General features: G+C 36.8%; 1 protein-coding gene across 11 annotated transcripts in view; it reads left to right on the top strand.

Moving 5' to 3' along the window:
* The window catches only part of tcf7 (transcription factor 7), a 55,215-nt gene that overhangs the window by 27,724 nt on the left and 14,352 nt on the right, over positions 1-13,139 (top strand). For all 11 annotated transcript variants that reach the window (XM_015349519.2, XM_015349518.2, XM_015349516.2 and 8 more), the window contains exon 4: positions 6,902-7,028. In XM_015349519.2, the coding sequence (XP_015205005.1) occupies positions 6,902-7,028 (127 nt within the window). The remainder of the gene's footprint in view (positions 1-6,901; positions 7,029-13,139) is intronic.

The raw sequence follows: 13,139 nt of genomic DNA, 5'->3' as shown, positions 1-13,139 counted from the left end.
GTAATTAAAATTTAAGCGCCTCCTGGCTCCATTTGCAGCAACAGTAAGGTGTGTTAGATAAGCACAAAGCAATGGAGTATTAAAAAATAAAAATCGTGCTTCTTCAGTTCTCCTCCAAGAGGCTTTCAGAATAGCCAATTATTTTACTCCATTAAAGTACACAGAGAAAAAGGTGCAAATCGAACTGCTCTCTGCTTTGTGCCCACACTTTTATGTATAAACATCATATTTTTGGCATAATGTAATGACGCTGTAAATCATGTTGCTCTATCAGTTTGCTAATTAGTTGTGCAGAAGGACAGTGATGCTTTACATTTTTTATGGCGCATTTTACATCAGAAAGCTAGGAAATCATTCAAATGGTCTGACTAGCAAACTACAATAGAGCTATGACTGACAGAAAACTAACTTTATTCAAGCAAACAATGCTCTCCTGGAGGAAATTTAATCAGGCTTGGCATTCTTCTCAGTCCATTTAGTAAGTTTTATCTGTACGAAGGTAAAAAAAAAATGTGTTAGCCTCTAAACAGATTGTGATACCTTAAACTCTTTTTAGGTATTTTTTGGTAGAGATTATAGGCATGTCTAAACCAAATTTCCAGACCCCATCTCCAGATAATCATGTATAATAATGCAACTTTTTACTGAATGGAAAACATATTAGTGCAGCGTGAAAATGTACGCATGTAAGTTTTTCCTTTATATATAAATGTATTTAAGAATTACCCTTTTTGCCCAAATGGTAAAATACAAGGTATTTAAATGAAAATTTAGTCAAAGGTCCAGCCTGACTGGCAGACAATTTTTTTTTTCTCCGATTTTGAATTATATGTGTGACTCCAGACTCTTCACTGTTAATCAGGTGCTATGAGGTTTAGTATTCCTACATCTATGCGCGTCTGAAATGACTAGTTCAGGGTAATATCAACTGTTAATGTGTTTGCTGCTTTCTTCTGGACATCTGGTTACAGTCCTGTGATGTTTTAGGAGATGTGCAAACAGCTGCTGTTATGTCATCTGAAGCACTTGTAAGATCTATAATGCAAGTCATGTGCACCTCCCTAAGCGTGGCACCAGACAAGACTTTGTCAGTTTTGTTTTGCATGGCAAGGTATTTCCCATTTTGGTAATAATGCAGGTTTCGCAAATAATCGTAGAATGGAAACAGTTCCAAAAACTGTAGCACTGAAGTTTCACTATGATTTGCGTCTTGCTGTTTTTTTTGTTTACTCAGCAGAGATTGGAAATTTATTGTCGCGTCAAGGGAGAATTTAATTCTGGGGGATCTTTAAGAAATTTTTTTGGTGTTTTTTTTAATATATTTTTTTTCTTTTTGATAAGGGGATGCACACTGCAGGTTCCCAGGTGAAGAATACAGAACTAGAAGCTTAAGGTTTTCTTTCTGATATTGTTCTGTAGAGTTGGAGATTCACTGCATGCAGTAATCATCTTAAAAAGAAAAGGACTGTAACTAAGCCACATGCTTAATTTAATTGGTGGAAGCCTGTCCTGTGGTTTTATTTTAACAAACAAAAAAGGGAAGGCTTGGCCAGTTTTTCAAATAAGGAATGTTGTGGTACAGATCAATTTTGGGAGGGGAATTTCATAGTTTTTTAGTGCTGTTCAAACTACTGTGACTTTAAATTATTTAAAGTATAGTTTCTACCTGCTGTATCTACACTTTTATTTATATAAACCACTTAAGTGGGATTTGATACATGATCAGTATTTATTTTTTGTTTCTTTATTACTTTATTATAAGTATTGTTTTTGTAACCTTTAGAATAAAGCCAAAAGGAGAAGGAAGTGGTTTTTGTTCAGCAGGATTTATGACATTTGCGGTAGATGAATTTCTGAAAACTGTTTTTTGATGAGAATTTTCGTGCTGCCTTTTTCTTTTTTTTTTACCTTAATGTATAAGTAACAGAACACAAATAAGATTGTTTTATCATTTTCTCAAGTAAGTATTACTTTATTAAGTATTGCACGCTTAGGTTATATCCTTCCATCCGAATTTGATAGCCAGTTAAACGTCATTTAAAACAATCTTTAGGAGATGTATCACTGGGTTTACTGCTTTTTCTCATGAAGGCCATAATCCTCATGTAAGATCTTTCTGGAAGACAGAGGTGTGGACGACCTAAATCAAGGATGTCCAGTTCTTGTCCTCGAGGGATGCTGTGTCTAGAGGTTTCCTAGGTCTCTTTAAAACAGCAGTGCCCAAAGAGCTGGGAGAAGCTATTAAATCGTTCAAATTAAGCCAGTAATGAGTTGGTTTAGCTAGTTAACAGCTGAGCTGGAATGAAGACCCACAGATACGCCAACTCTCCAGGACCAGCATTGCACAACCCTGACCTTAATATTAGAATCAAAATCTGTGGATTCTAAGGTTATATTGTGTAATATAAAAAACATTTTTAAACAATCATTTCCATCAGCTTTGTGTCTTCTCCAATTGTGAAATGCGAAAGATGAACTTAAAACTGTACCGTCAAGCATTCCAACAAATAATTACAACCAGAGGAGTTTGCCAACAATTTATCAGCACAGAGGCTGAAATGGACACTCATGCTGCTATTATTGAATATAATAAAGGATAATGGCGTTTTGCTCATAATTAAAGGTCAGTATGTTTGGAATCACTGGGCTGCTTAAAAAAGGGAAGCAATAAAAAAGGAAAGCAAACTTGGAGCTGCGCAGTCAACTGATCTATCTGAGAGTAGACGAGCTTGAACACGTACGTTTTCAATTTAGATGTAAAAGATTCCACTGTGCCAGCATTCCTAATGTAATTTGGAATGGAGTTCCAAAGACAGGGAGCACAATGACTAAAGGCCTTTGACATATGGCATGGTTTATAAGGCAAGCTGTCCTTCAGGTTTGTGTGTGGGAATCCAGGGAGCAAGTCTGTGCCGTGCAGTGAGCTGGAGCAAAAGCACATAAATGGAGTTGCTCTTTTCCTGCCTGTGTCACACCGGCCCCTACAGAGCACTCCTCCAGTCAGGCAAGGCAAGATGAGCAATGAACACCTCATAGGATCGATCTCCTGGAAACACCCAGTGTGTCTAAAGAGGGACTTTTGTTTCTAAACCTCTATTTAAACATGCCTTCGTTGTTATGTCTGCTTCGGCTTTGATGTTCCCATAACCTCCAACTAAGCGGCTCTCATTTTCTTAACTTTGGTGCGTGGAATCATTTCCAGATTGTGCCTCATATTTCAGAGTCGGGGTTATTTTGGCATGAGCCGATGATGACTTGGTTGCTGCCATTATGACTGCATCCGTAAATGAGCTGGAGCTGGGTAGTCCTGGCATAAAAATAAACATCCCTGCAGAGACAACACCAGTCCCTTTCCTTTAGGAAATGGGAGCTGAAGTCTTGAGCTAAGCCCAGCCATGGGAATTGAACGAAGAGCCAGTAAGACCTCAGATACCATGCGCTTTTGCTTTTCAATCGAGTAGGAAACTTCCTTTGCTGTTGGTTACGGTAATTTCAATATACTCATTTAGCACGCACCTAAAATGAGCACCACCTACTTTTTTCTGCTCCAAATTAACAACTGCTTTATTTTGAGATAATTTATTAAATGAGATATGAAAGTAGGCAGGTAATTTTGAAAGGCATTGTCATTCCCCCCCACCTCAACCCTCCGCGGGCAGGGAGGAATAAGCAATGTTCCCCAGTAATGTATTTTTCTCTCAAATTTCGGTTTCTCAGAGGCCCCCCCCCCTCCCCTCCACACACACCTCCCCCCTCCCCCCCCCCCCACCCGCATCTCTTCATAGTGTGGGCAGTCTTGAAAGTGAATTGACTAATGCTATGCACTCAGGTTATCCCACAGACTGACTGATGCTAAAACCACAGCAGAGAACAGCGCAGCGATCTTGAGATATAGTCCTCTTCATAGCCTGGTTTTAATACAGTACGTATATGGTTAGTGACAGTGAGGGCTAAGTCATTTCTGTTCCCCACTTAGCTGTTTCCAAATTGGTAGGCAGGTAAGCTGAAGCCTGTAGTTAAAGCGGGGGGGAGGGAGTGGGTTGGGGAGGCTATGATACTAGGTAAAGAATAACGAACAAACCTAAAACCATATATATATATAAAACCATTTTGTAGATGGCTTTATGGCATTTTATTAATTTTAGTGTTAACCTGATAATTTTGTTGCATTCAGCTGGAATGAAAATCTTTTTTCCAGCAATTAAGCTGGAAAAGCAAAACCGAACAGGAGCTTTTGTTCTTTAAATTACTGATGTCTATGATGCAACGCTTTAAAAAAAATCAAAAGCTAAACATGCAGATTTCTTAAACTGTCTGCGCTTTTAACTGATATCAGAGCATCCTTTCTCATAGATTAATAAAGACTTTTTTTCAAATGAAATGTGAACAACAAAACCTTTATTGTTCATTTATATAAAAAAAGTGTTGCTGTTTTGTATTGTACAAGGGCAGCATGAAGTTCTAAGTGCAAATAGTTTTTAAAATAAATAAAAACATTGCTCACACCGGTCACTCGTACCGTTTGAATAAAACTTGTATTTGCAAAGTACTGTGCTCCCAATGGAGCCATAGCTCAAAGCACGTTTAATAAAGGAATACGGAATATCCAGGTATTCTATTCACACAGGATTTCACCATTCAAAGCACTTTATTTTTCATATTCAAACTTTGCTGTTACAGCCTAAATTGTCTGCTGCTGAGTTTTGGAAATCCCCTCTTCTGACATTTTTCTGATCCAATGAGAACATTACACAGTGCCCATTAAGGTATTTAATTTTAAAAGACAAATGCTTTTATCATGTTTATAATGAAAAAAGCTTCCAAGATTACCTGTCTGTTTATCTTACCCACAGCTGAGAAACTTAAATGCATAGTGTTGAAAAGCAGATTGAATAGCAAACTTGCAGCTAAATCTATTTTTTGAAATTTATTATGAAACAAAATATTAAATTGCTGTGCACAAGGGAGGTAGAAGATAAGTGCTAGATCACGACTCCTACTGAGAAAAAATCAATGCACTAATTTTGAGAATCAAATAATATATTAAATGTTAAGAGGCTTATGTGTATTAAATTAAAAAGATAAATAACTGGACATGATTGGGACAAAGTGTTGTCCAGTGTAAGCGTCCATCAGTCCATCAATGGTTCCCATTTAAGTATTCCTGAAAATACAGTTGACTCTTTTATCTAATAGTGCATTCTTGTTCAAACAAACATCAGATAAAAGAGATTAACAATATGCTAATAGATTTTCTTTTAAGTTAAATTAGATTTAAGGTACGGAGAACTGAGTGTTTACTGCACTTTAAAAGCTCTAATATCTAATTGGAATTTGTCTTTGATGCTGCACCTACTAAAAATTCAACCCAAGTTAGAAGAAAGTCAGAGCTTACACACACCTGCTGCCTGTGTGTCTTAAAATTACAGAAACATAATTATCCAAAGTTGTAAGGGGGGTTTTAATTAGAGGGTGGCTGATAATTACACGTTAAATGAGTAATCTGATCCTTATTTCATCTCGAAAGACATAAATAAAAACCCATACACATGGAAAACCACTTCAAGGGCAGTTGATTGCTTTTTGGAAAAGAAAAAACATCAAGAAACATAAATACAAAGTTCTGTGGCTATAGTGTTTGAAGAAAATCTCAAATAAACAAGGGTTAATGAGTCTGTAAGTTCTTTTTACAGAACTTTTTTCCCCCATATGATAAAGGCTACGTGTGTTCGCCTGAGTGGCTTGATCAGCTAAAATGCTTTGGGATGTCTGCATGAAAGACAGTTGCAATTTAACCCCACCAGAAATTGTATGGGAGTTCATGCTTAATAAATTCCAGTTGCATTCAATAAACTTTGGAGAGAAAACTCAGTTGAACAGGACTGAGTAATTACATTTTGTTGACAAAGGTAAAAAAAAGTGCTTAGCTGAAGGTGTTTCCTTCTGCATTTGTTGTAGCAGAAGGTTTTACGCATGAACACCAAAAGAGATTTCCTCAACCTATTTAAACGGATTTTTATAGAAGGGAGAAAAAGAAACGACCACCGGATTGCAGGACTGCCCACCATAGGAAAAAGATATGGCAATGGTTAACTTTGGCAAAATTGAAACCCAGAAGCTGAGTATTAAAATGGTGTTGCATTTGACAGAGTTTTCATTTGCAAGTGCTGAGAGCTCGGACGTTGGCTGTTAACAAATGGCCCCTGGTCTATAGCCCCTGGCACAGACACTGATCAAGTACCTAGTCTAACAGAACATATGAAGTTAGTTGCATTCCCTTTCCTCCCTGCATTGCAAACCAGAAGCCCGGTGTTTTTCACCCCAGCGGGCGTTTCTTCTTTTTTTTTCGAAAGCATATTTGTGAATTCATGCATTTACAAATTGACTGGCTGCCCAAAACTGATAACAAATTTCTCTTGGTGAAGGAGCAGCTTGCCAAAAACCGTCCAGAGACTTCCTTGAATGGAGCTGAAGTATTCCGAGACAAGCTTTTAGTGGTTACAAAAACTGTTATATAGACACACGCGCAAAAAAAAACAGTCAAGGTGGCAGCCAAATTTGGAGAACATAATTATAAAATAACAGTTAAAAGACTTTACGGTGGTGAATGTTCACTCCTAAGTAATTGAACACTTCCAGCACAATAAGAACATTGATTTATAGTGTGGAGAACAGCATGCCAGTTAGTCTTAAATAAGATTCAGTTATGTTTAATGAAACCCACTAATAAATGGAAACTTGAAAGCAGGAAAGCAGTCTAAATGCCTCCAGTTATCATCAAAGGCTTATCAATAGAACAGGAGTTTTCCAACTTGTGCTGTAGTGCGCCCTGTTGTTAAAGCGTGTTTTACTTATTTTTACATGTTCATTACATGTTCTTGCTTTTGTCTTTTTTTTCCAGTCGAACAAAGTATCTGTGGTACAGCAGCCACACGGAGTGCACCCTCTGACTCCTCTCCTTCCCTACAGCAATGATCACTTCAACCCCAGCTCCCCACACCTGCCCACAGACATGAGCCAGAAGCCAGGTATGTGTCATTGCTTTCCCAAGAGAACAGCTAGGAAGAGGAGCTAGTGCTGTTTATTCACTTCGCCTTCCAAATGTAGTCAACCTGTTGAACGTGCACACAGACAGGATTCCATTCATCACAAATTACAGCTCGGAATCATCATCTGAAAGAATAATTTACTTCAAATCAGACTGTTTGATGGTCTTTCTAGGCCCGTAAAATGATAATTAAATGTCAACAAGAATTGGTGAAGTGAATCTCAGTTCTGAATTGAAGCCCCATGAATAATAAAGATCATTGTGGGTTTTTAAAACTATAAATGTTGAATTGATGATTAATTAACTATAAATAGTGAAGTGTTTGCATTTGTGTAGTGTTTTTATGTACATGTAGGGAAGGACCCACTCTATACAACACTTAAGAGCAGCATGCGTTAGAAATTTAGCTACGACATCAGGGTTAAACGGGGTTAACACCCTAACTCCAACTTAGATTTGAAGAGTTAGTTTTTTTCTAGGATGTTTGTTTTGACAAAGAACAAAAAATAACAGAAGTAGGCAACAGCAGAATGTGATTTTTGTTTCTAAGTACCTTCTTTCAGTTACAGATCCATAGAGAATGAGTTTTGTGTCAATATTTGGAAACTGTTTATCTCATGAAAATATCGAAATTTTAAGACAACATGAAATATATGAGTATAGAGCATACTCGCCTGAGCACACTTGCATTATTGGTCTGACGGCCTGTACCAGTGTCATGTGACCCCTCTCCTGCCCAGTTTACTATCTCCCCCTGGTGGATCACCATGTGATTTCTCTGAACACAACTCGTTATAAAACAATCCAAATCCAGGACTTGGATTGTTTCGACATGTTGTGCAATAAGTTTTAAGAACGCATTGTTTATACAACAATATAAATACTATATGGTACTATTGGTATGTGTAATTCTTTCTTTGAAATTTTAGAAGGAAAAATATTGCTATTTCTTTTCATGAAACACCTATTCACACCTCAACGCGGTTTGGGAAGCACTGCCATAGGCAGAGACGTATCTAAATGTTGCTTCCAGTTTAAAATAGAAGGCTGTTCTTTGCTGAAAATTGTCAAATACAGGACATAATTTTACTACATGTAAAACAGGTCATGAATAAACGCTAATTTCATGCCTATTCAACATGAACCCAGTGTTAAGTCGTTCATTTGTGTTTAATTACATTGTAATTACAGATGCTTATTACATGGTGTTACCAAAGCATTAATACGCTAGTCATTAAAAAATAAAAAATAAAATTAGAGGCTCCTCTGAGAGTAACGGGGAATCTAAGCATTAAGAGGATGTTTTCATGTGGGTGAGTGTAACTGGAACACGAAATCAGAAATCTGCCCAACACACTGGCCTATATACCTGTACAGAGCTAACTCGTGGGCTAACTTGTGCTGCAGGTCATGTATTTTTTTTCATCAAAGCCGAGCGACACACCAGAGCACAGATTTAGGAAACCACCAAGAGCTTTTGTATTTCATTACAGTGATGCAGAAGAAGTACAACTGAAAACACACTGAGATGTTTTCCATTTGAGTAATGCCGGCATGTATCCATAAGATGCTTTGGCTTGCTGCCGCTGTTTACTTACCCTGTTTGCATTCTTAGCCGCAACTGTAAAGCTCTTTAAATCATCGACAACAACACAAAAGGCCCTCCTCTGTTCAGTCTCCTGCATTCTTCCCGCACTTGAAGTGGTTTGAGTCCCAGGGGACATTCAGTAGCCGCAGAGCCAGAAGGGCTACAGCGCAGCAGCCCCCACACCATGCTGGAAGCAATTAGATTGACAGTCACAGGGAAGGCTCTCTGCACAGCACTGGGCTTCACTGAAATTCAAGAAATCTAAGTGCAAGAAAAAAGGATGGGAAGCAATATTAGGCTTAAGTGTTTCAAGAGATCGTTAATGTCTTTTTAAGCAAGTCTTCAAAGTTGGATGAACGGGTAGAACAGCTTGCATTGCCTATGAGAAATGAGACCAACCTATCATCAGAGAAGACGATTTCTTTCTGTCTCTTGTCGGTTTCAGTTCTGCTTTTGCATTTGTTTTTTGCTTGCATTTTTTCAAGCGCACAAGGGGTTTAAAAACATAAACTCGGTAATCTGAGTGCATTCACTGGAAAGCAAAGTATTTCAGTGCAAATAACTGTATTTTGGTCTGCTTCGTTTTTTAAATGGCTGTTTAGTTGTGTAGATAAATGTATTTTTGTATGCCTTAACGTGGCTTACTTTATTGTGCACATTCTTGATTGCTTTTGAAATTCATCTGCACAACATGCTCATTCAGGTGTCATCTTTCAGAGGTTTAATTATCTGAAGCATCCTATGGGGTGAGCTGTTAAGATCTGAAACTTGGGTGCACAGCAAGTGTGAGTCAATTCAAGGGGAAAAACATGATGCCAGCACTTACCATGGCTCACCAGAGATCCTTCTCATATTGAAAACCCTACTGTGCCTTTTTAGAGGTGTGCTCATGAGAGATAGACTTATGGAATTTCCCTCAGGGGTCCTTTGCGAGAGACACTCCTTGTCTAGACTCCAGGACACTCACAACCTGTTGGTCTCACAATGCCCAGACGTGACATGAGACACCCTGACTCACTGTTAATGATAACGTTCGTTCTGATATCCCTTCCAGGTTATATATGAAGAAGGGCTTGAAACCTGTCTGAATTTTGTGTATTTTTTTTGTGTGTGAGAGAAATAGAGTTAGTAAATAAACTCATAATGGCAAATGCAGTGCAGGTGGACCCAAGTATGAAAAATTGACCTAAAATTACAGAAATTGTAGAGTTCCTTTAGAAAACTGGAAAAAATGACAGTTGTATCAAGTCTATTTCTGTCTTCTCTAGTCTTACTCTGCAATCATTCAATATCATTTAAGTCTCCGTATAAAGTCCTAACCCCAAAAACGTGATGTAGCTTATAAGAAAATGTATTAGCAACCTTATGTAAAGGTCAAAGTTAGAAAGAAAGGTCATCCTCAAATGTCAGAGGGAACAAGTTCAAAAGTTAGAGCAGTTAATAACTTACAATTTATCTCCTTAAAAAATGTGAAACATTTCTTAGCTACAGATAAAGTAATCACAATATAGAATATGGCTGAAAAGATTTACAGCTAAGTACTAACTTTAGTATTGATCTACATTTGATTATCTACATTACAGCAAAAGTGTCCAGATTATGTATTGGATTTCTCATTTACAAAAATATGATCTGTGATCTCTACATTGGCTGTAGTGTCTACAATCTGCAATTTCAGTCAACAGTTTTATAACTTACTGTTTTGTTTAAAGCTAATATCCGATACATTTTCAGTTTGATTCCTGAGATAAGAGCAGAACAGAATAAATGCAGGCATATACATTTCAACACAATTCACAGGGATTTTGTTTTTTGTTTTATACACAACCCTAAGCATTGTAGGTTGGCAAAAATATGAGTTACCAAATACCTCCAGGGCCTTGTTGTTATATCTTTGTTAAATTAAATTTCTACCAGATGAGTAATACAGTAGAAAGAAATCTGTAAGGGTAAAGTACAACTGGATATTTCGAGCATTCTACCAGAAAGCAGCAACCCAATGCCCTTAATGTACTGTAAATGTTGTTTCAAACAGCTTTTACAGTCAAACAGCTGCAGTTTTCAGGTACAGTACTGAGTACAGTCCAGTCATTCAGTTCTTCAGCGCATGTTTCAGTTTCGGTATTTTTGGAAAAAAGTTGATATTGAAATTTCTTTTTTATCCATTCTGTCTTCTACACCTGATCTTCTGACAAAAGCACTAGATATTACACAATTAGATACTGAAAGCTCCTCTGTTTTTGAGTAAATGAGTTTATATTTAGAATTTGCTTTTAAGTCTCAATCAAACTCAAAGTATTTTAAAACACAAAAATGAGTAAAGAATAACGTGTTGTTTCTTCTGAAGTAAATATAATCTTGCGATAAGAACAGCTTTAGAAATTTGAAGCACCTAATTTTGAAGCCTTATACATTAAAAAGTCAGAATCTATATTTTACATTCAGAATACTCATTGGTTAATATTTGTTTATTCGAACACTTTGAAATAAACAGGACATTTGTAATGCAGAATCTACAAACCTGGTTGGTTGTAATGTCAAAGCTAGGACTGTGATCATGAGAAACTGAACTCTGTGGTGGTTAAGTATTATTTTTTTCATTCAAAATTCAAATGGAATAAAATCTCATTTTATTCAAAATGAGATTCTGGTACAACTTTATTATACTCAGATTTAAAACATTTTGCATAAACATTTGCAATACTATTTATTAAGATAAACATTTTTAAAGAGGAAGATGCAATAAAGTTTTTTGCATTTGTCATGCCATTTTTGTGAAAACTTTTTTTACATTCAGATCCAATAAGCTAACTCTTTAGCTATTTAGCTAACCAATGCTGTTTCATGCTGTACAATATAATCTTTTTTTTTTTTGGGGGGGGGGTTCTTCCAAGATTATTTCTGTCCACATTTTTGAGTTATCTTTTCAAATGATGTTTCAGTCTTGAAGATTCTTCTTTATAAGGAGATAAATCACAAAAACATAGTTTAACTAAATATTTTGTACTTAGTACACTGTAAAGAATAATAAGTGGCTTTAACAGCTCCTTTACTTAACTTGCATTGTGTGAATGTTGCTTCTTACTGATTCTTACCTTCAAACTTCTAGGATTGTTAACAGGAAAAGTGGAACAAAAGCCATTCTGATGCAAAAGAAGCTGTGAAGTTTTGAACCATGCCAAAATGAGACTTAGAGTCTTGTTTTTTAAAACAAAAATAGGCTTTTAGTAGTTGTTTATATGGTATTTGTGTGGCGGATTTCCAGAAATGTTTGACAAAAAAAGAACTGCCGCCTCTTACAACTTGAAGAAAGGGGTTCTTTTTCGTCTGAGGTGGAGGGGGGAGCTGAAAGACAGTGACTCAGTTACATTCCTGTTAAACAGCTTTATAGATATCGGAGTCCAGAAACAAGCCTACAGCTATTTCAAATTATAGTCATTTGCAGCATTCTTCTAGTAAAGTATATGTTACCTTTGGGTTTTGCTAAGTGCTAGGTGCTGTCTGCTGACAAATGACTTCCTTTCAAAGGTACTGAAACTTTTTTTACCCGCAGTTTTGTTTCAGGAGCGCTTACATCTGTAAGTGGGCAATCGTAAGAACTGCTCACTAATCTTTTAATCAAAGATGCCAGTTACTTGTGAAAGGTGATGACAAAATGCTTTCTTGGTTTTATGCAAAGCATCTCAGCAGCAGTCTGCAGTCTTATTAACGGGGTGACTTATTCAATGTAAAAACCCAGATTCAGATTTTAAAAAATTAAGACCACAACAACTAAAGACGTGTGTCTAATCACACATTTGAGGCAGCTGGAGAACTAAGTGAATATTCAGTCTTGAAGGCATTAGCTTACGTAAAACTAAAGTTGTATGTCACACCATATAGCTGGCTAACCCAACATCTAAGGCATTATAGCATCAGTACTATAAGAAGCGTAGAACTGCAGAAATACAGTGAAGACATTGAAAAAAATCAATCAGAAATAGCTGCGTGAGCCATCATTTCTAAAACAGACTTGTTGTTTTCTTGGTCTCTTAAGTCACATCTTTATTTTGTACATTTTTTGCTTATAATCTGGCCATCTTATCAGTTCTGTATTATATTGCACAGTTGAAAGTAAGGCAGATGCAAAGCTTGCAAAGAACTTGGAAGTAACCAGATCCATTTAGGAACATCGAAAGCATGTCACATACTTGTTAGCTTAGCCATTCAAGTACATTTTTCTCCGTTTTTTTCTTCTTACTCTAATTGAACACAGGTGCCCTATTGGCGTGTGGAGATAATTTGAAGAGAAGAGAAATTCAGTCTTGTGACTGATAAAAACACACCATTTCAGGCACTGTGATGGCATCAATAGAAAATATTTTTTTAATTAGTGTTGTAATCCTAAAAGGGGGTTGAGTTGTCTTGTTTGAATTTGTAATGTTCTTGGATTGAAAGTCTCAAGAGTGCTACTCTGTTCCTACAGCAAAATGTTGATTGACACTAGTGTGTATAACCTTTGGA

The sequence above is a fragment of the Lepisosteus oculatus genome, chromosome 11 (assembly GCF_040954835.1).
Source record: "Lepisosteus oculatus isolate fLepOcu1 chromosome 11, fLepOcu1.hap2, whole genome shotgun sequence".
NCBI lineage: Eukaryota > Metazoa > Chordata > Actinopteri > Semionotiformes > Lepisosteidae > Lepisosteus > Lepisosteus oculatus.
Note: the sequence above shows the minus strand (reverse complement) of the source record. Positions and strands in the feature narration are given on the sequence as shown.